General features: G+C 40.3%; 1 protein-coding gene across 4 annotated transcripts in view; it reads right to left on the bottom strand.

Annotated features, from left to right (window-relative positions):
* CEP70 (centrosomal protein 70) overlaps nt 1-27641 on the bottom strand; it is a 128213-nt gene that overhangs the window by 26973 nt on the left and 73599 nt on the right. For all 4 annotated transcript variants that reach the window (XM_023187880.2, XM_023187881.2, XM_023187884.1 and 1 more), the window contains 4 exons: nt 8592-8761; nt 3841-3897; nt 670-757; nt 494-582 (listed from right to left, as the gene is read on the bottom strand). In XM_023187880.2, coding sequence (XP_023043648.1) covers nt 494-582; nt 670-757; nt 3841-3897; nt 8592-8761 — 404 coding nt within the window. The remainder of the gene's footprint in view (nt 1-493; nt 583-669; nt 758-3840; nt 3898-8591; nt 8762-27641) is intronic.

A 27641-nucleotide genomic window follows, 5' to 3' on the forward strand; every position in this document is an offset into this window, starting at 1 on the left:
AAAAATTAGAGGCCGAGCGTGGTGGCTCGTGCCCGTAATCCCAGCACTTTGGGAGGCCAAGGAGAAAGGATCACTTGAGGTCAGAAGTTCAAGACCAGCCTGACCAACATGGCAAAACCTCGTCTCTACTAAAAATACAAAAAATAGCCAGCCGTCATGGTGCGCACCTGTAATCCCAGCTACTTGGGGGGCTGAGGCAGGAGAGTCACTCGAACCTGGGAGGCAGATGTTGCAGTGAGCCGAGATCGCGCCACTGCACTCCAGCCTGGGGGACAGAGTGAGACTCTGTCTCAATTAAAAATAAATAATTTAAAAAATTAGCTGGGTGTGGTGGCTCGCACCTATAGTCCCAGCTAAGAGACTTGATTAGTCTTGAGCCCTGGAGGTCAAGGCTGCAGTGAGACATGATCACACCACTGCACTTGGCCTGAGTGACAGAGTGAAACCCTGTCTCAGAAAAAAAAAAAAAAAAAAATACTTAAGTTTCTCTCACCTGGTTTCCAAATCTTTTTGGAGGTTCAGCTTTTCACTTAAAAGTGCATCAATCTGAGAGTTTGCCTCCTTGAGTTGATTCTGTAATGACTGCAATACATTTCATAGAATAATAATTAACTTTATTAGATTACTTACTTTATTAAAAAGTATTTATTGGTTATGCAGTCCCCATACCATTAAAAGGCCTTTATAAGTTGGTGAGGCATCCAGATTTCTGTAGTCGTTTTCTTCTTCTGACTGACTTTCATCTTCTTTATATTGCCTATGAAAATACGCATACAGTATACTTATGAAAAATCTATCTTCAAAGAAAAAAATGTAATTAAACCAATGTAATGAGGGTTTAGTCATCTAAACATGAATTAAAATTAATTCAAATTTCCTACTTGTTCTCAAAGAGAATGGTATTAGAACACTACTACTATCTATTATTATAGAACATACAATATCCATTTACTCTCTTTTTACTTAGAGTATATGATCCATGAAGACCAGAACTTTGTCTTATTCACCACTGTATCTCACTGCCTAGAAAAACTATGGACTATAAGAGGTGAAAAAGCACTGCCGAATAAACAAAACGAAACATAGGTGGAACATCCATGTTCTTTCAAAAAATGCATTCACATACTATTTTTTCCTTCTAGTACTTTTAGGTAACCAAAAAACCTATATGAAAAAATGCAGATCGTAAGTGGAAAAAGCAACAGATTTAATAGTCTTGGTTCAAGCCTTGATAATACCATTAACTAGTTGTACTATTTGAATAAGTCAATCTCTCAGAATTTATTTTCCCATCTGTAAAACAGTATCTGTCACATCTACTTTACAGGACTGGTGTAAAAAGCAAACAAAAGATACTGAAGGACTCTGTGAAATGCAAAGTGCTAGCAAATACATATGATTATTTTTAGCAATCTTGATTAACTATCACTGTGCTGTCCTATTATGGTAACCAATAGCTACATGAGCTAGTGGTTACCGCTTAACACTTGAAATATGGGTAATGCCACCAAAGAAATAAACTTTGAATTTCATTAAATCTTAAATTTAAAAATTGAAGCAGTATAAAATACTTTTCTGTTAAATACAACTTCATTTTTTAAGGACTACATTTCGCTTTAACTGTTGCATAAAGTATTACTATTGTAATACTTTAGTAATTTAGTATTGTAAGCATTTAGTAATACTAAAATGCATGATTTCTAGTATTACACATAAACATATCACCAGTCTAGTAAGTATCAATGGATTCAGTTCAAATGATTTATTTATTCCCAATGTGTTTATTTTATGCATGTGCATATAGTCTGATGATAAAAACAATAACAAAAAAAAAAAAACTTTGGACAACACTGGCCTTAAAAAAATGGATAAGCAGAGAAGCTTTTGCCACTGCAAGAGGCCCATGTCCCACCTGTCTTCTTCCTTTGGTCTTGCTGCTTCAGTTCTACAGGTTCATAGCTCTTCTCCTGTGCTTCCTGTTTATCCTACTTAGGCCTCCAAATCTTAGCCTGTCTTCCCCTCTCTCCTCTTTCATCTTCTTTACTAACGTAATACTTGTCAATGAATTGTTACATCCTCTTTTTACAGTACTCCTACTTCTTTAGATGATACTTATATCCTATTGGTAGATCTCAAAATCTATCCTGAAATTGCCAGAATCTCACTTTCAAGTTAGTACTCACTCTTAGAAAGGAGACTGAGTTTATAATATAAACTCTGTTCAGTCAATGAATCCTGAAAAACCCCCTCCTTAGGAGACTCTTTTTATTGCTGCAAATTTTCTCATTTGTAGAATACTACTTATTAATGTATCTCCTATTTTCTTCCTATCCTCCACTTCCCTCAATAAGACATTCAATCCAAATATCTGACCCAAGGATAATTTGCATAGGCCAAAATACTTTACTTCAGCTAGACAACTGATGAAAAGCTTTTTAAGCTAAAAAGTGATTCTTCTCCAAGTCGCTCGTTCCTCAACCCCAGATTTTCATTACAAATTCATGACAACTAAATTCAATACTACCACTCCAATGGCCTCAATCCTTTTGTCACCTTTAGTCAGAGAACCCCATTTGCAGAACTCTACAAGTACCTCTCACATCATATTCTACATGAAAAATTTCCTGATGGCTATGTTATGTTAAATCTATTCTACTCTTACCAAAAACCCCAAATCCCCTCTCTTCATCATCTAGATCAGGGGCCAGCAAACTGCTGTCTGCAGGCTATATTCAGCAGGCTGTTGGTTTTGTAACTATTTTTATTGTAACACACCTGTGCCAATTCATTTACATATTATGTGTGTCTGATTTTGTGCTACAACAGCCGAGTTGAGTAGCTGTCCTATCTTTGTAGAATCTCCACCATCTAAACGACAGTTTCATTTGGAAGTCAGAAGGTCCCTGATGCTACTTGATAAAATGCTGCTTTCTGAAAAGAATATAAAGCAAGAAGTTGCTTTTTAATTAGTTGCTCTCTTCTCCCTTCTTTCCTTCTTCCTTTTCTTTTCCCTTTCTTCTCTTTTTTTTTTTTTTCTTTTTTGGAGTCCCCACGGTACTACAGATAATCAGCAACCAGCAACCCATGGAGCTCTGCCATTGTTCTCTCCAAGATTTTGGAAAGTCACTATTCTTGGGGCAAGACTACTCAAACATATGCTTCATTAAAATGAAGAATTATCTGCTTTATTATGGGATCCTAATTACTTAGAACATGGTACAAAATAGGTGCTCAAATACATATTTGTTAAAAGAACTGTTCCATATATAAATAATAAAAAGATTAGCTACTGTTTTAGTGACCTTACATTAAAGCATTTTAAATCATATCTTAGATATCCTCCAGCTATTTTAGTTTAGCCAAAAACCATTTATCTCTATGCTTATTTAATCACGTGATAAATGTGTTTTAATCTATAAGCTTGATTTTTCACTGACATTTTATGTTTATCTCACATAAATCTGCATACTAATTAGGGTGCACTTTGGTAGGCAGCCAATCTAATTCTATGTACTTTGTGGATATACTCAGTAACTACCCAGGGGCTAGATCACATCAGTAGAAAAAATTGTAATACTTCAAGAAAATAAAGGGAAATACCATTTCCGTTGTGACCAATACTTCGGTGATAAATAAGTATACATAATTTAACATAAATACAACAAAACATCTTGACTTAAGTTGTAAAATACAGTCTTCAAGATCTTTATAAAAAAGAACTTCACAGTGACATATTAGGTGGATTTCCATAGTATATTTAAAGTTTCAAAAGCTACAGAAACTTCTGGTGTGATTACTGGATTAAAAACTTTAAAAACTGTAATACAGGATTATTCGTACCTTTGTGTATGAATTTTTCTAATTTTAGATTCATAGTAATCAATTAGACAAAGCAACCTAGAAAACAGAATATTGAATTATTTTCAAAACGCGGTATTAGAGCAACTACTAGTTTCACTACATAATTTCAAATTACAGTGTAAAAGTAAGTACAGATTGTCTGGCAGGCTTTAAAAAATTTAAGTGATTCTTACCAGAAAGCAAATACTATACTAAGTCATATGTTATATTAATTTCAAACTATAGATTTAAAAATAACTATAAACATTATATCTCAACATATTAAATGCATATCCTCCTTGTCCCAACAGTTCTACCTCTAGCAATATCTCCCACAGAAATATGTCAAAGGATGCAACTCAATATGAACAAAGTTGTTCACTGCACCATTATTTATAAGAGTGAAAAGCCAGAAATAATTTAACTCTCCATCAGGAGAAAGGTTAATGGCACATCCATACTATAGAAAATAATGGGCTGGGCACAGTGGCTCAAGCCTGTAATCCCAGCACTTTGGGAGGCTGAGGTGAGTGGATCACGAGGTCAGGAGTTTGAGACCATCCTGGCCAACATGGTGAAACCCCATCTCTACTAAAAATACAAAAACTTAGCTGGGCGTCGTGGTACGCACCTGTAGTCCCAGCTACTTGGGAGGCTGAGGCAGGAGAATCACTTGAACCTGGGAGGCGGAGGTTGCAGTGAGCCAAGAGCACACCACTGCACTACAGCCTGGTGACAGGGCAAGACTCCGTCTCAAAAAAAAGAAAAAGAAAAAAAAAAAAAAAAAAGAAAAAGGAAATAATGGAGAAGTAGAAAAAATAATGTAAATTTGTATGTCCTTAACAAGGAATGATGATGGAAAAAATTAATGTTGCATAATCAAATGTATATTTTTACCTTTGTCTAAAAAGAAAAGAAAAAAGTTAGATGTGAATATGTATATATATTGAAAAAGAACTCTATGGGTTCTTAACCAGGGAATAAATTGTAACCTAGTGGGTGTATGGAGGGGCAATGTTGCCATATTGACTAGTTGGAGAGGGGGCAGAATGCTAAAAATTCACCAGTGAACAACACAACAATACACAAAGAAGAACTGTCTCACTCAAAATGCCAACAGCACTCCTTTTGAGAAACAGTAGGAAGGACACACACCAAACTGTTAGGAGAGGAGGTTATCTCTGGGATGTGGGGATTAGGAAAGCAAGCAGATTTGTTACATTTTACCATATACACTTTTATATTGTTTGAATTTTTATAAACACTCATTGCTTTTATGATTTAAAAAATGAGAGAAAAACAAAATAATACTATGCTTTCATGTGTTATTCTTTTTAAAGGAAAAATTTATACTGTTTCCCTCCTATCTTGGGAAAACATTACCAACCCATCCCCCTTTTCAGACCTAATTCAGCCAATTGTGCTCTTAATGTCACAACTTTCTAGATTATTCTTTTTCTCTTCAACCCTTCCCCATCTTGACATATACCAGCTTTCACATTATCCTGAAAATATGCTTTAATCTTTATATCCCACACAAATCCTCTTGACCTACTTCCCCCTTATGCTACGCTTCTATTTCTAATCTTTTCCTTCACAGCAAACTTCATTCATTCTGAGTGATTGTAACTAATTATCTTCAATAAAGTTTTAGGGAAGACTTATTACATGTTAAGTACTAGGAATTCTGAGCAAATAAAATAGTGGAAAAGTAAACAAGTTAACCAATGAGGAAGCATGCAACACTGCTGATCACCCTCTCCTTGAAACATGAAACACCCTCTCCTTGGTTATCATGATACCCAAACACAATTCCTCTTCTGCCTCTTCTTTCTGTATATGGAATTTGGACGTTCTCTGGAGTTTGGCCCTTTTAACAATAGGCCTGATATGTCTACATGGATGACTGAAGGTGCCCAAGCATATATCCATAAATGAATTCATCGGTTTCTTCCCCGTTCCTTCAAATGTAGCTTAAAAACTGGCCATCTTTGACTTCTCCACTCCTTTCAACATCTATAGCCAATTCACCCGGACAACTCCTGTCCATCTTTGCAGTGTCTCTCCCTTTTTTGGTCCTAGTTAAGACCTTCATTAGCCTTCACCTAGACCACTACAACCGATTACTAACTTGTCTTTCTGTCTCTGGGTTTAATCTCCTTGCTCAGAAATCTTTGGGTATGTTTCCTGTCACACAGAAAGTAGAACTCAAACTCTTCGGCCAATTTAAGTCTCTCAAAGTTACAGCACACTTTCCATATATTGACATATTGTCTCTTAAGACTCTTCCCAGAATCTCATGTATCCTATGCTCCAGACCTCTTGGACTCTTGACGTCCCAAACACATTCACTTTTCTGTTACCATATTCCTCTAATTGAAACACCCTTTCTCTCACCTCTGCCTATTAATATTCTATAGTTCCTAGTAGTCAAGCTAAAAAGATAACTCATTCATGAAGCCTATGTAGTCAGTACTACCTTTCACTAATTTCTCCCTACATCACACCCACTTAGCATCCTATCTGCCCCACCTTATAGTACATACCACTAGCTGCTTTATATTTTACTTACCTGCATATGTGTCTATCTATCCAACTAGACTATCAGGTCACCAAATGCAGGAATCATGGCTTTACTCATCTGTGTGTGCCCTATTACTTAGCCCAGTACCCATGTAACTTTTAATGATATCTGTAGTGGCTACAACTCATGTATTTCCAATAGGTTTAATTCACAATTTTTTATTTCAGTGTCTCAAACTGAAAGTTTGTATTGATAAAAATCAAACAGAGTGGAAAATCTCTGCTCCACTGGACAAATTCATACCTGAATTAGCCTGATTTCATCTGCTACACTGCAAGTTCTCTCAGTGCTTCTCTCACCCTCATACCCAGTTATCTTAGCTGTTTTTTTTTTCATTCTTCCCTTCCAATTTCTCTCTTCTCCTTCTTCTTCCCACTGTAGTTCTCTCTCCCCTGCCTCTCTCCTTTTTATTCTTCCTTACCTCTCCTATTTTTCTTTCTTTTTTTTTTTTTTGAGACGGAGTCTCACTCTGCCGCCCAGGCTGGAGTGCAGTGGCCGGATCTCAGCTCACTGCAAGCTCCACCTCCCGGGTTTACGCCATTCTCCTGCCTCAGCCTCCCGGGTAGCTGGGACTACAGGCGCCCGCCACCACGCCCGGCTAGTTTTTTGTATTTTTTAGTAGAGACGGGGTTTCACTGTGTTAGCCAGGATGGTCTCGATCTCATGACCTCGTGATCCGCCCGTCTCGGCCTCCCAAAGTGCTGGGGTTACAGGCTTAAGCCACCAGCAACCTCTCCTATTTTTCTTACCTTGCCTCCCTCTTCTCTTTATTCACATCTTTCACTAACATTTTTATGTTGTTTTTGTTGTATGTTTGTCCTTACTCTTCCTTCAAGAGGATGAAAATTATATATGTGTATATATGTGTATTATCTCTGACATAATTATCAAAAAAACCTATAGTTTTAACTTGTTTTTACTTTATAGCTGACCTCACTTATTTTTATAGTAAAATAGAAACATCTAATTATTCAAGATTTCCAGTCCTACTAAGCCTATAATACTGCTTAAAATGCAATCAGTTTAAACTGTTAAGAGAAAAAAAGAAGGTGCTAGCATGTAAACAAGAGAGAATATGAATATAATATCCATACTACTTATATTGCTAAAAATAACACTAAACATTTAAAATCAATTACCTACAGGGGAGGTAAGGATAGGATGGAATAAAGGAGACAGGAATGAAAACACAACTTCTCTAAATATAAATAACGAATAGTTTTGATTTTGGAATTATATAAATGCTTATACATTCAAAAGTAAAATTTTAAAAAGCAATCCCTGAAAATTGAAAAGAAATTGAAACAAATCTAACTGCATTTGGTGATGGGAACACACAGAGAAACAAGTATTTCAAGATATTTTAGAAATATACATATTGACTACATACATAGTGGAATATATTAATGTCCAAGAGAGCTGCCCAGAAATTTTTTTTATTATTTTACTTTAAGTTCTAGGGTACATGTGCACAATGTGCAGGTTTGTTACATATGTATACATGTGCCATGTTGGTGTGCTGCACCCATTAACTCATCATTTACATGAGGCATATCTCCTAATGCCAGAAATTTAAATTTCATTCAGTAGGCTGATTGTTAGTAATTCTAGTTTTAATATTTTGAAACTATTTTTATGTATTATCAGATATAGCAAATAATAATAATATTGTTCTTAAGAATGATTTTCAGTAGAAAAGACAACAGTTACAAATGTAAAATCAGAATTTAAATAAAAATAGTATCTTAACTTCAGCTGGGTTAAATATATATAGTCCCCTCCAAAATATATAGTCCCTGGTTCTTTCCACTAAAATCAATAACATAATAAAACTAAGCAACCCCAAAACCCATACAGTGATCTCTAAATATTATTCTTCACTAAAAGGATCAGTTATTTTGAGAAATGTCTGATTAATTATGAATTTATTTAAAAGTCTAGTGTTATTTTTAGTAAATGTTCAATTCCATTCCTCAAAGGACCTCTAGAACAAACAAGCAAACAAACAAACAAAAAAAACCAGGATGAGCATGGAAAAACAATGCAGAAGAAGAGGAGGGAGAGGCTTTTCTAGTTTATAAGAGTTATAACCACCCCCAAGATAAAATCAGGTCAAACAAACAAAACCATGAATCTAGCTACATATCAATTTATGTAGCAAAATTACTGTCTATCCAAGATGGTATGAGGAACTCTTTTGCACAGATAGGCAAACACTCTGTTTTGAGTGACAATGCGATCTTCTTCCTCCTTTCTTAATCTATAGACTTCCATTTGCAAAGAAGCAATAGTTTCTTGTTGCTCCATTCGTTTTTTCTTATAATGCTGGCACTTCACCTATAAGATATTTTTTAAAAACATAATTAGGATATGTACATTTAGGACATGCTATCCTAACCATATTGTACACAAAGGCATCTTCATAGTTTCTATTGAGCTGTTTCATTCAAGAACTTCAGTATTGAGGCTGTTTTTAAATGAGTATAAGCTCTAGGAACATTAATATATCATAAACCTGAAAAAATACAAGTCAAATAGGTATAAAATGGGGAAACTACAGTTCATAACCGCATGCATTCAAGACATTTCTTACCAAGTAAAGGAACTCAAGAATTTCCATAAAACTGGTATAATTTTATGTTTAAGTTTACATTGAAACAATAATCAGGAAAGAATCAATATTAATTCAGGATTGCAAATGGTGTAGTCAACTTAGGCATTCATGCAATGTGGGCGACTGCAAACTCACAGTAAGTCCATAATCAAGAAATTATCATCAATAAATAATCAGGGAGAACGACATCACCAAAATGGCAGAGTTGAAGCAATCTGACTTCACTTCCCCCAACAGAAAACCGAAAGCCAACATCCAATGCCAAGATTATTACCTGCAATATCCCAGAACTCAAATCTAAGGATGGGACAATCCCCGGGACCACAAAAAGAAGTGAAAAAATTTCAAGCAGATGGTAATAGAATCGGACTTCTGTAACTGTGATGCCTCTCCCCTAATCTGCAAGGAAGTGCCTGTGGAAAATTTTCCCCAGACTCAGTTTCTTCACTGGAAAAAGTGAGATCAAGACCAACTTCCCCACCATCTTGGGTTCCTTGCAGGAGAACTGTTCCTGCCTCAACCCACAGAAAGCATCACAAGTGCCTACAGGAAGAAAAACTCCTGAGAGCAACCAAAGACAAAGATGGGAGGTGGGAATAGCAGCAACCGCAGTCTGCAAAATCTGCTTGGTTTCTCAGCCAAAGAAGATGCTAAATCAGAGTAGCTGTTCAGCAGCACCACACTGTAGGAGATACACTCTACAGGCCTGCTGGGTATGAAATCCTAGCCAGCTTTTCCACACGGCTGGAGTATCCCATTTGGGATCTCCCCAACCTAGGACCATCAGTACTCTGAACGCTTGCCAGAGCTGTGGCAAACCTGGACATGAGCTGCCATCTAGTACCAAGGAGGAGGCAGTGACCTAGCATAAAGGAAATTCAACAGGTGAATTGTAAAGAACCTCTATGTAAACATATCCAAGAAAAACCCAAACAAGCCAGACAGTGAAAACTGAAATAACTAATCCTTCAATGAGAAGACACAGATATATGTCCACAGGAAACAACAGCAAACAAGGAACCATGACCCCCCAAGATGGAAAAAGAAGCCAGTGACTTACCCTAACGAGACAGTGATGTGAGATTCTTCAGATCAAGAATTCTTTTTCTTTTTTTTTTTTTTAAGTCATCCGGTTCTGGGCCTTTATTTGTTCAGAGGTTTTGATTACTGACATAATCCATTGTTACACATCTACTAAAGTTTTTTACTTCTTCTTGAGCAGTTTTGGCAATGTCTGTATTGCTAGAAATTTGTCCATTTCATCTAAGTTAGCTAATCTGTAGTCATATAATTGTTCAAAGTATAGTCTCATAATCATTGCTTTAATGGAGGGGTGGAGGTTTAGGGTTTACTACCTTACAACTTTCAGTGATGTTAAATCTTTTCTATCATTGTTCTTGTTTGTTTGAGACAGAGTCTCACTGTCGCCCAGGCTGGAGTGCAGTGGCATGATCTCGGCTTACTGCATCTTCCACCTCCTAGGTTCAAGTGATCCTCCTGCCTCACGCGAGTTGCTGGGATTACAGGCATGTACCATCACACCTGGATTTTTGTATTTTTAGTAGAGACAGGGTTTCACCATGTTGGCCAGGCTGGTCTGACCTCAAGCGATCCTCTTGCCTTGGCCTCCGAAAGTGCTGGGATTATAGGCGTGAGCCGCCCAGCCCTTTTTATCACTGTTAAAGAATTTTAATGTTATATCTGTATATTCCTTAATCATTGCTTCTTCCTAATCCCTGTCTGCCCAAGATTCAAAAACTCAGTGAACTCCAATATAACACAGGAAATCAATTGAGAAATCTATCAGTGAAATTTTTAAAAGGTATTGAAATAATAACTTAAAAAAAAATCAAACAGAAATCCTGGGACTGAGAAATACATTCCCTGAACTGAAAAATGCATTAGAGGCTTTTAATAGCAGATGGATCAAGCAGAGGAAAGAATCAGTAAGCTTGAAGACAGGCTACTTGAAAATACACAGAGAAGAAAAAGAAAAAAGAATACCTACAAAATATAGAAAATCACCTCAAAAGAGCAAATCTAAGAATCATTGGCCTTCAAGAGGGAGTTGAGAAAGAGCAAGGGGTAGAATTTACACAGAGATATAAACATCCATGAACAGGAAGGTCAAAGATCACCAAACAGATTCAATTCAAATAAGCCTACCCCAAGGCATAGAATAAATTCTCACCTGGGCAATACCATACTGGACATAGGAATGAGTAAAGATTTCATGACAAAGACACCAAAAGCAATTGCAACAGAAGCAAAAATTGACAAATGGGATCTAATTAAACTTAAGAGCTTCTGCATAGCAAAAGTAACAAACAGACAACCTACAGAATGGGAGGAAACATCTGAAATTATGCATCCGACAAAGGTCTAACAGCCAGCATCTATAAGGAACTAAATTTACAAGAGAAAAACAAATTCATTAAAAAGTCGGCAAGGGACATGAATAGACACTTTTCAAAAGAAGACATACATGCAGGCAACAAGCATGAAAAAAAAAAAGCTTAGGCAGGGCGCAGTGGCTCATGCCTGTAATTTCAACACTTTGGGAGGCTGAGGCGAGTGGATCACCTAGGCCAGGAGTTTGAGACCAGCCCAGCCAACATGGTGAAACCCACTCTCTACTAAAACTAAAAAATTATTCAGATGTGGTGGCACACGCCTGTAGTCCCAGCTACTCAGGAGGCTGAGGGAGGGGAATTGCTTGAACCCAGAAGGTTGCAGTGAGCTGAGACCACACCACTGCACTCCAGCCTAGGCAACACAGCAAGACTATGTTAAAAAAAAAAAAAAAAAAAAAAAAAAAAAAACAAGCTCAATATCACTGATCATTAGAGAAATGCAAATCAAAACCACAATGAGATACCATCTCATACCAGTCAGAAGGCTATTATCAAGAAGTAAAAAAATAACAGATGCTGGCAAGGTTGCAGAGGAAAGGGAACACTTATACACTGTTAGTGGGAGTGTAAATTATTTCAACCATCGTGGAAAGCAGTATGGCAATTCCTCAAAGAACTAAAAGCAGAACTACCATTTGATGCAGCAATCTCATTATTGGGTACATACCCAGAGGAATACAAATCATTCTACCATAAAGACACATGCACGAATGTTCACTGCAGCACTATTCACAACAGCAAAAACATAGAATCAACCGAAATACTCATCAATAGTAGACTGGACAAAGTGGTACATATACACCATGGAATACTATACAGCCATAAAAAAAGAACAAGATCATGTCTTTTGCAAGAACATGGATGGAGCTGAAGGCATTATCCTTAGCAAACTAATGCAGAACAGAAAACCAAATACTACTTGTTCTCACTTATAAGTGGGAACTAAATGATGAGAACTTGTGAACACAAAGAAGGTAACAACAGACACTGGGGTGGAGGGTGGGAGAAGGAAGAGAAGCAGAAAAGATAACTATTGGGTACTGGGCTTAATGCCTAGGTGATGAAATAATCTGTACAACAAACCCCCATGGGACAAGTTTACCTATGTAACAAAACTTCACATTTACCCAAATCTAAAAGTTTAATAAGTACATTCTCAAAGTCAAGCACAAAGAGAAGATCCTAAAAGCATCAAGAGAAAACAAGTAAACAACATATAAAGAAGCTCTGATTTATCTGGCAATAAAATCCTCAGCAGAAAGCATACAGACAAGGAGGGAGTGAAATGACATTCAAAGTGGTACTGAAAGAAAAAGAAAAAGAAACACCTGTCAACCAAGAATATTATTCTCAGCAAAGCTATCTTTGAAATACGAAGGAGATAAAGCCTTTACCAGGACAAGCAAACACTTGAAAGGGACTCAAGAAATGCTAAAGAGAGTTCTTCACTATGAAAGAGAAGGACACCACATGCAAAAACAAAAAAACATTTGAAAGTATAAAACCCATTGGTAAAAGTGAGTATACAGACAAACACAGAATACTCTAATAATATACTTGTGGTGTGTAATCCAGTCATATCTCTGGTATGAACACTAAAAGACAAATCTACTTAAAACAATAGACTGGGCACAGTGGCTCATGCCTATAATCCCAGAACTTTGGGAGGCAGAGGCAGGCAGATTGTTTGAGCTCAGAAATTTGAGACCAGCCAGGGTAATATGGCAAAGCCCCGTCTCCACCAAAAATACAAAAAGTTAGCTGGGTGTCATAACATGCACCTATGATCTCAGCTACTTAAGAGGCTGAGGTGGGAGTGTCAGGATCTTTAGGGTGTCACTTCACCAGTCAGAAACCCCTGTGGCCAGTGGCACCTCTGCTTGAGTTTTGCTCACACCTGCTGGGCTTGTTCTGCCCACTCAGCCCAGCAGGCTGTACTCAGCTTGTGCTACCAGCCCAGACCCCCCGCCTATCAAGGGCAAGCCAGGTGCATAGTGAGGGGTGTGTGGGTGAGCAAGTGTGGGGTCCGGCTACGTGCACAGCCAGGCACACTGACTGTTGCAGTGAGGCAGGCAGCTCCAGCCACCAGCATAGGCACTGGCTCCATGCAAGGCTGTGACTGGACCAGATGTACTGCAAGTGGCTTCCACTGTGGGCACCAATGTCTGGAAAAGGGGAATGAAGTGGTACCTGAAAGCTCAGAGATGCCAGGAACCACAAAGCCCCAAAGAGGGTGTTACAGTGTGTCAGAGCCCTGGCTCTGGGAGTCCTGAGGTCTAGGATCCCAGAAGAGTCACAAATCTTCTCTCCTTGTCGCCTGCAGCACAACAAGTTGGGGGATGTGTTTCAGGTGGCACATGTTTCAGCCCATTTGTGTTACCGCTGATTCAGTCCCACCGCCCTGCTCTGGCCAGTGGCTCCGGGCCTGGCCTGGCCCCACAGCTGCTTCCCATTGCATGGGGCAGCCACCAGGTGCCAGTGGAGGGTGGGAGGCCTACGGTGTGACAGCAGCTCTGGCTCAGGAATCCTGAGGTCTGGGCCCCTAGAAAGATCACCACTCTTCACTCATGCAGTATGTGTGTGTCACCACCCACAGCCTGGCAAGTCGGCCAGGAATGTGTTACAGCTCCTTTCACTCTCACCATTCAGCAAGTCCCAAGTTCTTGTCCTGTGTCCAGGAAGAATGAGGTTACACAGACAACTGGAAGGTGAACAAGGTGGAGAGAAGCCTTATTGAGTGATGGAACAGCTCTTAGTAGAGAGGAGACCCTGAGTGGGCAGCTCCTATCCACAGTTAGGTAGTCCCAATGAGTTGATGAGTCCCTGAGTCTAGCTGAGCCTTGGGTTTTTACAGGCTCAGAAGGAAGGGAGTATGTGCTGACTGGTCCATGGGCAGCCATAGGAAGGCCTGGAAAAAGCATCATCCAATTGGCCAAAAGGCATCAAGTAAGTTCTCACTCCAGGCTGCAGACTCCACCTGGCACTGGCAGCCTGGCCTCCAGGCTTCAGGCTGTCCTTGGCTTGAAGGTAAGATTTCACTGAGGACCTGCCCCTTCCGCCTAGGAACCTGTCTGCCTCTCACCGCCATCAACATGCCATCTGTGGTACCCAGGCTGTCCGCACTGAGGGGTGCCCACAGGCCCAAGTGAAGCTGCCTACAACCTCCCCGTCTCCCTTCCGCACTCATTGGCCACTCTGTGGGGAGCCAAGGTAGTAGGGGGCTGGCAGGTCAGCACCACCCTGAGTGTGCACACACCTGACTGGGTCATGACAGCACCTGCGCTCAGCCACAACTTTGCTCTACACCAGAGTGGGTACTGGTAGTGAAGGGAGGCCAGGGAGTGGGAGCAAGTACTTCCAAGTCTGCGGGGGCAGGGGGCTTTCCAGGCCCATAAGAGTGCAGGGATGCCCAAGTCCAAAGCTGTGGTTAGGCAGCTGCAGCTATGCCTGGGAGCACAGGGTCCCCACTGGGATCACCTGTTCCTAGCCCGTGATGGCTCCATGGAGCACGCAGCCCTGGCCAAACCCCTCCACTGCTGGCTTCCTCACAGCAGTTGCTTCAGATTTGCTGCCACCTCTATCAAGAGGATAGCTTGAGCCTGGGAGGTGGAGGTTGCAGTGAACCGGGATTGCACCACTGCACTCCAACCTGGGTGACAGAGTGAGACCCCATCTCAAAAAAAACAAAAACCAAAAAGCTCCCCCCAAAAAATAACTACAGTAACTTTTTAAGATATAGGTAATATAAAAAGATGTAAACTGAGACAACAAAAAGTCATAATGTGATGGAGTAGAAGTGTAGAATGTTTTAGTTTTTCCTTTGTTTGTTTCTATTATTTGTGATCAAGGCAAGATATCTGTTTAAAGTAACTTGTCCAGGCACAGGCTCATGCCTGTAATCTCCCCACTTTGAGAGGCTAAAGCAGGAGAACTGCTTGAGGACAGGAGTTAAAGACCAACCTGGCCAACATAGTGAGATCCCCATCTCTTTTAAAAACTCTGTAACTTAAAAAATAACTTGTTACATCTATAAAATGTTTCTTTTTTAAAACCTCATGGTTGACTACCAAGCAAAAATATAACAGATACACTAAAAAAAAAAGCAAAACAATTAAAACAACTAAAAAAGAAGAAAATCACCTGACCACAAAAAAGGAAGAAAACACAATGAAATATCGTATCACTCCAGTTAGAATGGCTATTACTCAAAAGACAAAAAAAAAAAAAAAAAAAAATACTGGGGAGGATATGGAGAAAGAAGAATCCTTGTACACTATAGGTGGGAATGAAAACTAGTACAACTACTATGGAGAACAGTATGGAGGTTCCTCAAAAAAAATAAACCATATGATCCAGCAAACCCACTACTGAGTGTGCATGTATGTATGTACATATGTATGTGTGTATGCATACACACATATTATATACATAATATAAACATATTGAAGAGATATTTGTACTCTCTTGTTTATTACAGCACTATTCACAACAGCCAAAATATGGATTCAACCTAGGTATCCATCAATGGATGATTAGAAAAAGAAAATGTGGTATATGTACACAAATGGAATATTATTCAGCCATAAAAATGAATGAAATCCTGTCACGTGCAGCTACATGGATGAAAATGAAAGTCATTACGTTAAATGAAATAAGCCAGGCCCTGAAAGACAACTATTGCACATTCTCACTCAAATGTGGAAACCAAAAAAGCACATCTCAGAAAGACAGAGCAAAACAGTGGTTAACAGAGGCTACAAAAAGTAGGAGGGAATGGGGAAATGAAGAGAGGTTTATTAATGGGTACAACAATACAGATACATAGAAGGAATAAGATGTAGTGTATGACAGTACAGTAGGTTGACCATGTTAATGATAATCTATTATGTATTTCAAAATAGTTGGAAGAGAAGAATTCTAATGTTTCCAACATTAAAAAACATAAATATTTGAGGTGATAGATATCTCATTTACCCTGATTTGATAATTACATATTATATGAGTATGTCAAAATATCTCATGCAGCATGAAAATGGTTGCGGGAAGTCAGGGACCCCAAACAGAGGGACCAGCTGGAGCCGTATCAGACGAACATAAATTGTGAAGATTTAATGGACATTTATCAGTTCCCCAAATTAATACTTTCATAATTTCTTACGCCTGTCTTTACTGCAATCTCTGAACAAAAATTGTGAAGATTTCATGGACATTTATCAGTTCCCAAATCTCTTATAATTTCTTATGCCTGTCTTTACTTTAATCTCTTAATCCTGTTATCTTCATAAGCTGAGAATGTACGTCACCTCAGGGCCACTATTGTACAAACTGATTGTAAAACGTGTGTTTGAACAATATGAAATCAGTGCACCTTGAAAAAGAACAGAATAACAGCGATTTTCAGGGAACAAGGAAGGACAACCGTAAGGTCTGACTGCCTGCGGGGTCAGGCAGAATACAGCCATATTTTTCTTCTTGCAGAGAGCCTATAAAAGGACGTGCAAGTAGGAGAGATATCACTGAATTATTTTCCCAGCAAGGAATATTAATAATTAATACCCTGGGGAAGGAATGCATTCCTTGGGGGAGGTCTATAAATGGATGCTCTGGGAGTGTCTGTCTTATGCGGTTGAGATAAGGACTGAAATACGCCCTGGTCTCCTGCAGTACCCTCAGGCTTACTAGGATTGGGAAATTCCAGCCTGGTAAATTTGAGGTCAGACTGGTTCTCTGCTCTTGAATCCTGTTTTCTGTTGTTTAAGATATTTATCAAGACAAAATGTGCACAGCTGAAAACAGACCCTCATTAGTAATTCTAATTTTGCCCTTTGCCTTGTGATCTTTGCTTTGCCCTTTGCCTTGTGATCTTTATTGCCCTTTAAAGCATGTGATCTTTGTGACTTACTCCCTGTTCATACACCTCCTCCCCTTTTAAAGTACTTAATAAAAACCTGCTGGTTTTGTGGCTCAGGGGACATCACAGACCTACTGATATGTGATGTCACCCCAGAGGCCCAGCTGTAAAATTCCTCTCTTGGTACTCTTTATTTCTCAGACCAGCCGACACTTAGGGAAAATAGAAAGAACCTATGTTGAAATACTGGGGGCAGGTTCCCCCAATAGAAAATATATATAGCTATATGTATCAATAAAAAACAGTCAGTATGTACCCTAAGATTTATACAAAGGAATATGTATCTTCAACAATTTATTCTCTTGTCATCAGCAAGATATCACTTGCCTGGTTTCCCCTTATTCTCTAGCTTCCATCCCTCAGTATCCTTTTAAAGCTCATTATCAAAAAGCACTATCATAGCCAGACAAGGTGGCTTATGCCCATAATCCCAGCACTTTGGGAGGCTGAGGCGGGCAGATCCCTTGAGGTTAGGAGTTCGAGATCAGCCTGGCCAATATGGTGAAAACCTGTCTCTACTGAAAATACAAAAATTAGCTGGGCGTGGTGGTGGGTGCCTGTAGTCCCAGCTACTCAGGAGGCTGAGGCACAAGAATTGCAGGAGATGGAGGCTGCAGTGAGCTGAGATGGTGCCACTGCATTCCAGCCTGTGTGACAAAGCAAGTCTCCATCTCAAAACAAATAAACAAACAAAAAACAAAAAACACTATCACCCTTATTAATATACTTTTCATAAATGAAAAAGACTCACTGAAAACCCTTTTCCCTACCCGGCCTGTACAATACTGACACAAATCTCTCACAGAACAGACACCCATGTCTAAGCACATGTTCATGTGCCCATGGTATAATGTTTGCTGAGACTTAGCAACCCTCAGAGGAAAAAGGGTTCTCAGCTTCTGGTACTATTTCATCTTATAAGATGAAAAATGAAATGAAATGAAATCAAAATAACGAAACTGAAATGAAATAAAAAAATGGATGTGACCTGTGGCTACTCCAGTACCATGGGTTACTGGAGGAATCCTCTGCCAGAAGGAATCCTCTGCCTCACCCCTTCCTAGAAGCCAGGCAGGGCCTCTGCAGCCAAGTGATGAGGGTGTCAGTCCCACCTGTTTCTACAGGTTAAGCCATGAACTAGAACTAGAAATTGAGTTTTGCAAAACTGTAGGACAGAAAAGCAATACAGCAGTCCTCCTTATCCGTGGGGGATACATTCCAGGACCCTCAGCGGATGTGCAAAACTTCAAATAGTACTGAACCCAATTGCCATCAATTGGAAATTATGAGTTTATGAGTTTCTGCTTATGACTTCCACCAACAAATTAATAGCCTTTTCCATCTTAACTGCGCTATTACTCACTGTGGCCATAACAGTTGCAGTTTGAGGTGTGATAGCAAAACTAGCACTAATTTATTTTTCTTTTGTCAGGATAACATAGAAGATTCGTTCTCACCATAGATCTTAGCAACCTCAGCAATTTTTTTCTTTCTTTATTAAGCCAAGAACTTTCACCTTTTTACTTAAAGGAAGCACTTCACAGCTTCTCTTTGGCATATCCAAATTGCCAGCATCATTCCTCTTGCACCTTGGGCCTATTATTAAGTAAGATAAGGGTTACCTGAATACAAGTACTGTGATACTGCGACAGTAGATCTGATAACCAAGACAGTTACCAAGTGACTAATGGGCAGGTAGCACATACAGTGTGGATAAGGTGGAAAAGGGATGATTCATGTCCTGAAAGGGACTGAACAAGATTGTGTGAGATTTCATCACGCTACTCAGAATAGTGTACAAGTTTAAACTTATGAACTATTTATTTCTGGAATTTTCTATTTAATATTTTCAGACTGCAAGTTTACTGACCACAGGGAACTGAAACCACAAAAAGCAAAATCATGGATGAGGGGGAACTACTGTATACAAAAATCAGTTGGGTATCTCCTAATTCATTGTACCAGGCCAACATTATCCTGATACCAAAGCCAGAGATACTACAAAAAGAAGAAAACTGCAGATGAATATCTATTGTGAATATGAATGTAAAAATCCTCAACAAAATATCAGCAGGCCAAATTCAACAGCATATTAAAAGGATTATATACCACAACCAAATGGAATTTATCCTTGGAATGCAAAGATGGCTCAACATACAAAAAAATAAATCAATGTAATACATCACATTAGCACAATAAAGGAAAAAAGCCATATAATCATCTCAATTTTCAAAAATCCCAAAACACCCTTGGGAGAACTTTAGCCCCCAAAGCTAAACTCACTTCTTTGGGTTTCCTTTCTAAGATCATGGTATGTGCATAGCATCTTCCTCCAAATAGGAGTTTGATTTTATGTAAAATGCAATATATAAAACTATCGTTTCTCCAAATCCTTAAACTGAGATTTTGGCTTGAGCTTCCCTGGTTATATCCAGGAGACTGGAAACCAGGTTGTGACCCAGCTCACTCTTTGGAATAAGATGCCTTAATCTTAGGCTTCAAATAATTCCCATTAATACTTTTTAAAATGCTATTCCCTGCATATGCAGATAAGCAGGCACATAAGGAAACAAGACACCATGAACTACAGCCTAAAGAAACAAGACATGGAAATTCTACAGGAAAATGGCAGATAGGAGGCAGGACTAGATTGAAATTCCCACTCAGACGAACAAAGCAGTGGGTGGAGACTCACATCGTGAACTTTTGCTCCAAAACTACTACAGGAATACACCAAAAAAGATGAGAAAATCCACAGATCCTCTGAAAGAAGTGGACTGCTCCTGCAGGACCTAGGAGACACCCCAAATATTGTGAATGCCCGAGCTATGAAAGTGGGAAAGGGGGGATTGTCCACCCATGAATCCACACCCTCACTGGGGAACCTGAAGGTCTAGCTCATGGGACAGGATTTGACTTTACCTGGAGGTGAGTCAAATTAGAGAGCTGAGCAAAATAAACGGGTAGAGGAAGGAATGGGAAAAGCCCTGTGGGCACTCTGGGTCCTCTGGGAAGCCATTTCTGACTTGTCTCACAGGGGTCCTTTGGGAGGGCTGACAGAGGAACTGGTAGTAGACCACACAGAGATGGAAACCTCCAGATGAACTTCCTAACAACTCCAACCAGACATGAAGCTTCCTGGCCAAACTCGGGGAAGGGCATGAATCTAGTGTGCAGATTTGACAAGCAGGGAGGCACGGAAGCCCTTCTTGCTTTCTCAGCTGGGAGGCTGGTAGCCTCAGGCAAATTCTCAGCTCTGCTCACTCACTGCCTAGAAACAAACTTGGTGCTGTTGGGCTGGGGGGAGTGGGCATGATGGGAGTGAGACCGGCCTTTAGGGTTGTGTGGGAGCTGGGCGAGGCCTATAACTGCCTGCTTTCCCCAACTTCCCTGACAATCTGCATGACACAGAAGAGGCAACCATAATCCTCCTAGGAACAGAGAACTCCATTGACCCGGGAACCATACCCCCATGCCCCACAACAGCTGCAGCAAGCCCTGCCCAAGGAGAATCTGAGCTCAGACAGCCTAACCCTGCCCCAACCTGATGGTCCTTCTCTATCCACTCTGGTAGCTGAAGGCAAAAGGCATATTATCCTGGGAGTTCTAGGGCCCTGCCTACTGCCTGATCCCCAGTATATTACCACAGCTGATGCTCTCTTGAATGTGCCACCTCCTGGCAGGAGGTCAACCAGCATAAAAATAGTGCATTAAACAACCAAAACTAAAAATCCTCACAGAGTCCATTTCACTCCCATGCCAGTTCCACCAGAGCAGATGCTGGTATCCACTGCTGAGAAACATGAAGACGGTTCACATCACAGGACTCCGTGCAGATAACCCCCAGTACCAGCCTGGAGCCTGGTAGCCCTGCTGGGTGGTCGGATCCAGAAGAGAAATAACAATCATTATAGCTCAGCTCTCAGGAAGCCACATCCCTGGGAAAAGGGAGACAGTACTACATCAAAGGAACACCCTGTGGTACAAAAGAATCTGAACAGCAGCTTTGAGCCCTAGATCTTCCCACTGACATAGCCTACCCAAATGAGAAGGAACCAGAAAAAGAATTCTAATATGACAAAACAAGGCCCTTTAACACTCCCCCAAAATTACTAGCTCACCAGCAATGGATCCAAACCAAGAAGAAATCCCTGATTTACCTGAAAAGAATTCAGAAGGTTGATTATTAAGCTAATCAAGGAGGCACCAGAGAAGGGTGAAGTCCAACTTTTAAAAAATTCAAAAAATGATTCAAGAAATGAGGAGAGAAATCTTCAGTGAAATAGATTGCATACATTTTTTGTTTTTTTGTTTTTTTGAGATGGAGTTTCACTCTTGTCACCCAGGCTGGAGTGCAATGGCATGATCTCAGTCCACTGCAACCTCCACCTCCTGGGTTCAAGCGATTCTCCTGCCTCAGCATCCCGAGTAGCTGGGATTACAGGCATGTGCCACCACTCCCGGCTAGTTTTGTATTTTTAGTAGAGATAAGGTTTCTCCATGTTGGCCAGGCTGGTCTCGAACTCCCGACCTCAGGTGATCCACCTGCCTCGGCCTCCCAAAGTGCTGGGATTACAGGCGTGAGCCACCGTGCCTGGCCAACTGCATAAATTAAAAAACAATCAGAACTTCCGGAAATAAAGGCCAAAGAGAAATGCAAAATGTTCTGGAAAGTCTCAGCAATAGAATCGAACAAGCAGAAGAAAGAATTTCAGGGCTTGAAGACAAGGTTTATGAATTAACTCAGTCCAACAATGACAAAGAAAAAAAGAACATAAGAATAGACAAGGTTTATGAATTAACCCAATCCAATAATGACAAAGAAAAAGAATAAAAGAAAATGAACAAAGTCTCCAAGAAGTTTGGGATTATGTTAAACGACCAAATCTAAGAATAGTTGTCGTGCCTGAGGAAGAAGAGAAATTTAAAAGTCTGGAAAGCATATCTGAGGGAATAATAGAGGAAAACTTCCCCAGCCTTGCTAAAGACATAGACATTCAAATACAAGAGGCTCAAAGAAATTCATCACAAAAAGATCATCGTCTAGGCACACTGTCATCAGGTTATTTAAAGTCAAGACAAAGGAAAGAATCTTAAGAGCTGTGAGGCAAAAGCACTAGGTAACTATAAAGGAAAATCTATCAGATTAACAGCAGATTTCTCAGCTGAAAATCTATAAGCTAGAAGGGACTGGAGCCGTAAATTTAGCCTCCTTAAACAAAACAATTATTAGCCAAGAATTTTGTATCCAGCGAAGCTAAGCTTAACAAAGGAAAGATACAGTCTTTTTCAAACAAACAAATGCTGAGAGAATTCACCACTACCAAGCCAGCAATACAAGAACTGCTAATAGAGCTCTAAATCTTTAAGCAAATCCTCAAAAGACATCAAAACAGAACCTTTTCAAAGCATAAATCTCACAGGACCTATAAAACAAAAATACAATTAAAAAATCTGGCTGGGCACAGTGGTTCATGCCTGTAATCCCAGCACTTTGGGAGAACGAGGCAGGTGGATCACCTGAGGTCAGGAGTTGAAGACCATCCTGGCCAACATCGTGAAACCCCATCTCTACTAAATATACAAAAATTCGCTGGGTGTGGTGGCATGTGCCTGTAGTCCCAGCTACTCAGGAGGCTGAGGCAGGAGAATCACTTGAACCCAGGATGCAGAGGTTGCAGTGAGCTGAGATCATGCCACTGCACTACAGCCTGGGCGACAAGAGCGAAACTCCATCTCAAAAACAAAAACAAAAAACAAAGAAACAAAAACACACAAAGTATACAGGCAACAAATAGCACAATGAATGGAATAGTATCTCACATCTCGCTACTGACGTTGAATGTAAATGGCCTAAATGCTCCACTTAAAAGATACAGAATTGCATAATTCACCAATTATCTGCTGCCTTCAAGACACTCACCTAACATACAAGGACTCACATAAATGTTGGGTAAAGGGTGAAAAAAGACATTCCATGCTAATGGACACCAAAAGTGAGTAGGACTAGCTATTCTTATATCAAACAAAACAAACTTTAAAGTAACAGCAGTTTAAAAAGACAAACAAGGACAATATATAATGATAGAAAGCCTTGTCCAACAGGAAAATATCACAATCCTAAATATATATGCACCTAACCCTGGTGTTCCCAAATTTATGAAACAACTACTACTAGACCTAAGTAATGAGATAGTCAGCAACACAGTAATAGTGGGGGACTTCAATACTCCACTGACAGCACTAGACAGGTCATCAAGACAGAAAATCAACAAAGAAATAATGGATTTAAACTATACCCTGGAACAAATAAACTTAACAGATATTTACAAAACATTCTACCCAACAACTGTAGAATATACATTCTATTCATCAGCATATGGAACTTTCTCCAAGATAGACCATATGATAGGCCACAAAACAAGTCTCAAAAAATTTAAGAAAATTGAAATTACTCTCTCAGATCACAGTGGAATAAAACTGAAAATCAACTCCAAAAAGGACCTTAAAAGCCATACAAATACATGGAAATTAAATAACCTGCTCCTGAATGATCATTGGGTCAACAATGAAATCAAGAAGGAAATTTAAAAATTCTTTGAACTGAGTGATACAGTGCCAGAACCTATCAAAACCTCTGGGATACAGTAAAGGTGGTGCCAAGAGGAAAATTCATAGCCTTAAATGCTTACACCAAAATGTCTGAAAGAACACACATAGACAATCTAAGGTCACACCTCAAGGAACTAGAGAAACAAGAACAAACCTAACCCAAACCCAGCAGAAGAAAGGAAATAACCAAGATCAGAGCAGAGCTAAATGAAACTGAAACAAACCAAAACACAAAAGATAAATGAAACAAAAAGTTGATTCTATGAAAAGATAAATAAAATTGATAGATCACTAGCAAGATTAACCAAGAGAAGAAGAGAGAAGATCCAAATACGCTGAATTAGAAGTGAAATGGGAGATATCACAACTGACACCACAGAAATACAAAAGATCATTCAAGGCTACCATCAAAACTTGCATGCACATAAACTAGAAAACCTAGAGGAGATGGATAAATTCTTAGAAAGATACAACTTCTAGATTAAATCAGGAAGAATTCGAAACCTTAGACAGACCAATAACAAGAAGTGAGAATGAAATACTAATTAAAAAAAACAATACCTGCCGGGCTTGGTGGCTCATGCCTGTAATCCCAGCACTTTGGGAGGCCAAGGCGGGCGGATCACAAGATCAGGAGATTGAGACCATCCTGGCTAGCATGGTGAAACCCTGTCTCTAATAAAAATACAAAAAAATTAGCCAGGCGTGGCAGTGGGCGCCTGTAGTCCCAGCTACTCGGGAGGCTGAGGCAGGAAAGTGGGGTGAACCCTGAAGGTGGAGCTTGTAGTGAGCTGAGGTCACACCACTGCACTCCAGCCTGGGTGACAGAGTGAGACTCCATCTCAAAAAGAAAAAAAAAAAAAAAAAAGTACAGGACCACACAGATTCACAGCTGAATTCTACCAGACATTCAAAGAAGAATTAGTGTCAATCCTATTGACACCATTCCAAAAGACAGAGAAAGAGGGAATCCTCCCTAAATCATTCTGTACAACCAGTATCACTCTAATACCAAAACTAGGAAAATATATAACAAAAAAAGAAAACTACAGACAAATATCCCTGATGAACGTAAGATGCAAAAATTGTTAACAAAATATGAGCTAAATGAATTTAACAGGATATGAAAAAGATAATCCACCATGTTCAAGTGGGTTTTATACCAGGAATGCAGGGACAGTTTAACATACAAAAGTCAATAAATGTGATACACCACATAAACAGAATTTAAAATAAAAATCACATGATCATCTTGATAAACTCAGAAAAAGCATTTGACAAAATCCAGGCCAAGCATGGTAGCTCACACCTATAATCCCAAAACGTTGGGAGGCCGAGGTGGGCGGATCACCTGAGGTCAGGAGTTCAAGACTAGCCTGGCCAACATGGTGAAACCCTGTTTCTACTAAAAATACAAAAAATAGACAGGCATGGTGGTGCATGCCTGTAATCCCAGCTACTCATGAGGCTGAGGCAGGAGAATCACTTGAAACTGGGAGGCGGGGATTTCAGTGAGCCAAGATCATGCCACTGTACTCTAGCCCAGACAACAGAGTGAGACTCCATATGAAGAAAAAACACATCCAGCATCCCTTTGTGATTAAACCCCTCAGCAGAATCAGCGTACAAGGGACATACCTTAAAGTAATAAAAGTCGAGGGGCGGAGCAAGATGGCCGAATAGGAACAGCTCCAGTCTCCATCTCCCAGCGCGAGCGACACAGAAGACCGGTGATTTCTGCATTTTCAACTGAGGTACTGGGGTCATCTCACTCGGGAGTGCCGGACAATCTGTGCAGGTCAGCTGCTGCAGCCTGACCAGCGAGAGATGAAGCAGGGCGAGGCATCGCCTCACCTGTGAAGTGCGAGGGGGAAGGGAGTCCCTTTTCCTAGCCAGGGGAACTGAGACACACAACACCTGGAAAATCGGGTAACTCCCACCCCAATACTGCGCTGTAACACCGGCACACCAGAGAATATATCCCACACCTGGCCGGGAGGGTCCCACACCCACGGAGCCTCCCTCCTTGCTAACACAGCAGTCTGCAGCAATCTAACCGCAAGGCAGCAGCGAGGCTGGGGGAGGGGCGCCCGCCATCGCTGAGGCTTAAGTAGGTAAATAAAGCCGCTGGGAAGCTCGAACTGGGTGGAGCTCACAGCAGCTCAAGGAAACTTGCCTGTCTCTGTAGACTCCGCCTCTGGGGACAGGGCTCAGCTAAAGGAGCAGAAGCCTGTGCAGATGCAAACGACTCTGTGTGACAGCTTTGAAGAGAGCAGTGGATCTCCCAACACGGAGGTTGAGATCTGAGAAGGGGCAGTCTGCCTGCTCAAGTGGGTCACTGACCCCTGAGTAGCCTAACTGGGAGACATCCCCCACTAGGGGCAGTCTGACACCCCACACCTCACAGGGTGGAGTACACCCCTGAGAGGAAGCTTCCAAAGCAAGAATCAGACAGGTGCACTCGCTGTTCAGCAATATTCTCTCTTCTGCAACCTCTGCTGCTGATACCCAGGCAAACAGGGTCTGGAGTGGACCTCAAGCAATCTCCAACAGACCTACAGCTGAGGGTCCTGACTGTCAGAAGGAAAACTATCAAACAGGAGGGACACCTATACCAAAACCCCATCAGTACGCCACCATCATCAAAGACCAGAGACAGATAAAACCACAAAGATGGGGAAAAAGCAGGGCAGAAAAGCTGGAAATTCAAAAAATAAGAGCGCATCTCCTCCTGCAAAGGAGCACAGCCCATCGCCAGCAACGGATCAAAGCTGGTCAGAGAATGATTTTGATGAGATGAGAGAAGAAGGCTTCAGTCCATCAAACCTCTCAGAGCTAAAGGAGGAATTACGTACCCAGCGCAAAGAAACTAAAAATCTTGAAAAAAGAGTGGAAGAATTGACAGCTAGACTAATTAATGCAGAGAAGGTCATAAACGAAATGACAGAGATGAAAACCATGACACGAGAAATACGTGACAAATGCACAAGCTTCAGTAACCGACTCGATCAACTGGAAGAAAGAGTATCAGCGATGGAGGATCAAATGAATGAAATGAAGCGAGAAGAGAAACCAAAAGAAAAAAGAAGAAAAAGAAATGAACAAAGCCTGCAAGAAGTATGGGATTATGTCAAAAGACCAAATCTACGTCTGATTGGGGTGCCTGAAAGTGAGGGGGAAAATGGAACCAAATTGGAAAACACTCTACAGGATATCATCCAGGAGAACTTCCCCAACCTAGCAGGGCAGGCCAACATTCAAATTCAGGAAATACAGGGAACGCCACAAAGATACTCCTCCAGAAGAGCAACTCCAAGACACATAATTGCCAGATTCACCAAAGTTGAAATGAAGGAAAAAATCTTAAGGGCAGCCAGAGAGAAAGGTCGGGTTCCCCACAAAGGGAAGCCCATCAGACTGACAGCAGATCTCTCGGCAGAAACTCTACAAGCCAGAAGAGAGTGGGGGCCAATATTCAACGTTCTTAAAGAAAAGAATTTTAAACCCATAATTTCATATCCAGCCAAACTAAGTTTCATAAGTGAAGGAGAAATAAAATTCTTTACAGATAAGCAAATGCTTAGAGATTTTGTCACCACCAGGCCTGCCTTACAAGAGACCCTGAAGGAAGCCCTAAACATGGAAAGGAACAACCGGTACCAGCCA

The sequence above is a fragment of the Piliocolobus tephrosceles genome, chromosome 2 (assembly GCF_002776525.5).
Source record: "Piliocolobus tephrosceles isolate RC106 chromosome 2, ASM277652v3, whole genome shotgun sequence".
NCBI classification, from domain to species: Eukaryota; Metazoa; Chordata; class Mammalia; order Primates; family Cercopithecidae; genus Piliocolobus; species Piliocolobus tephrosceles.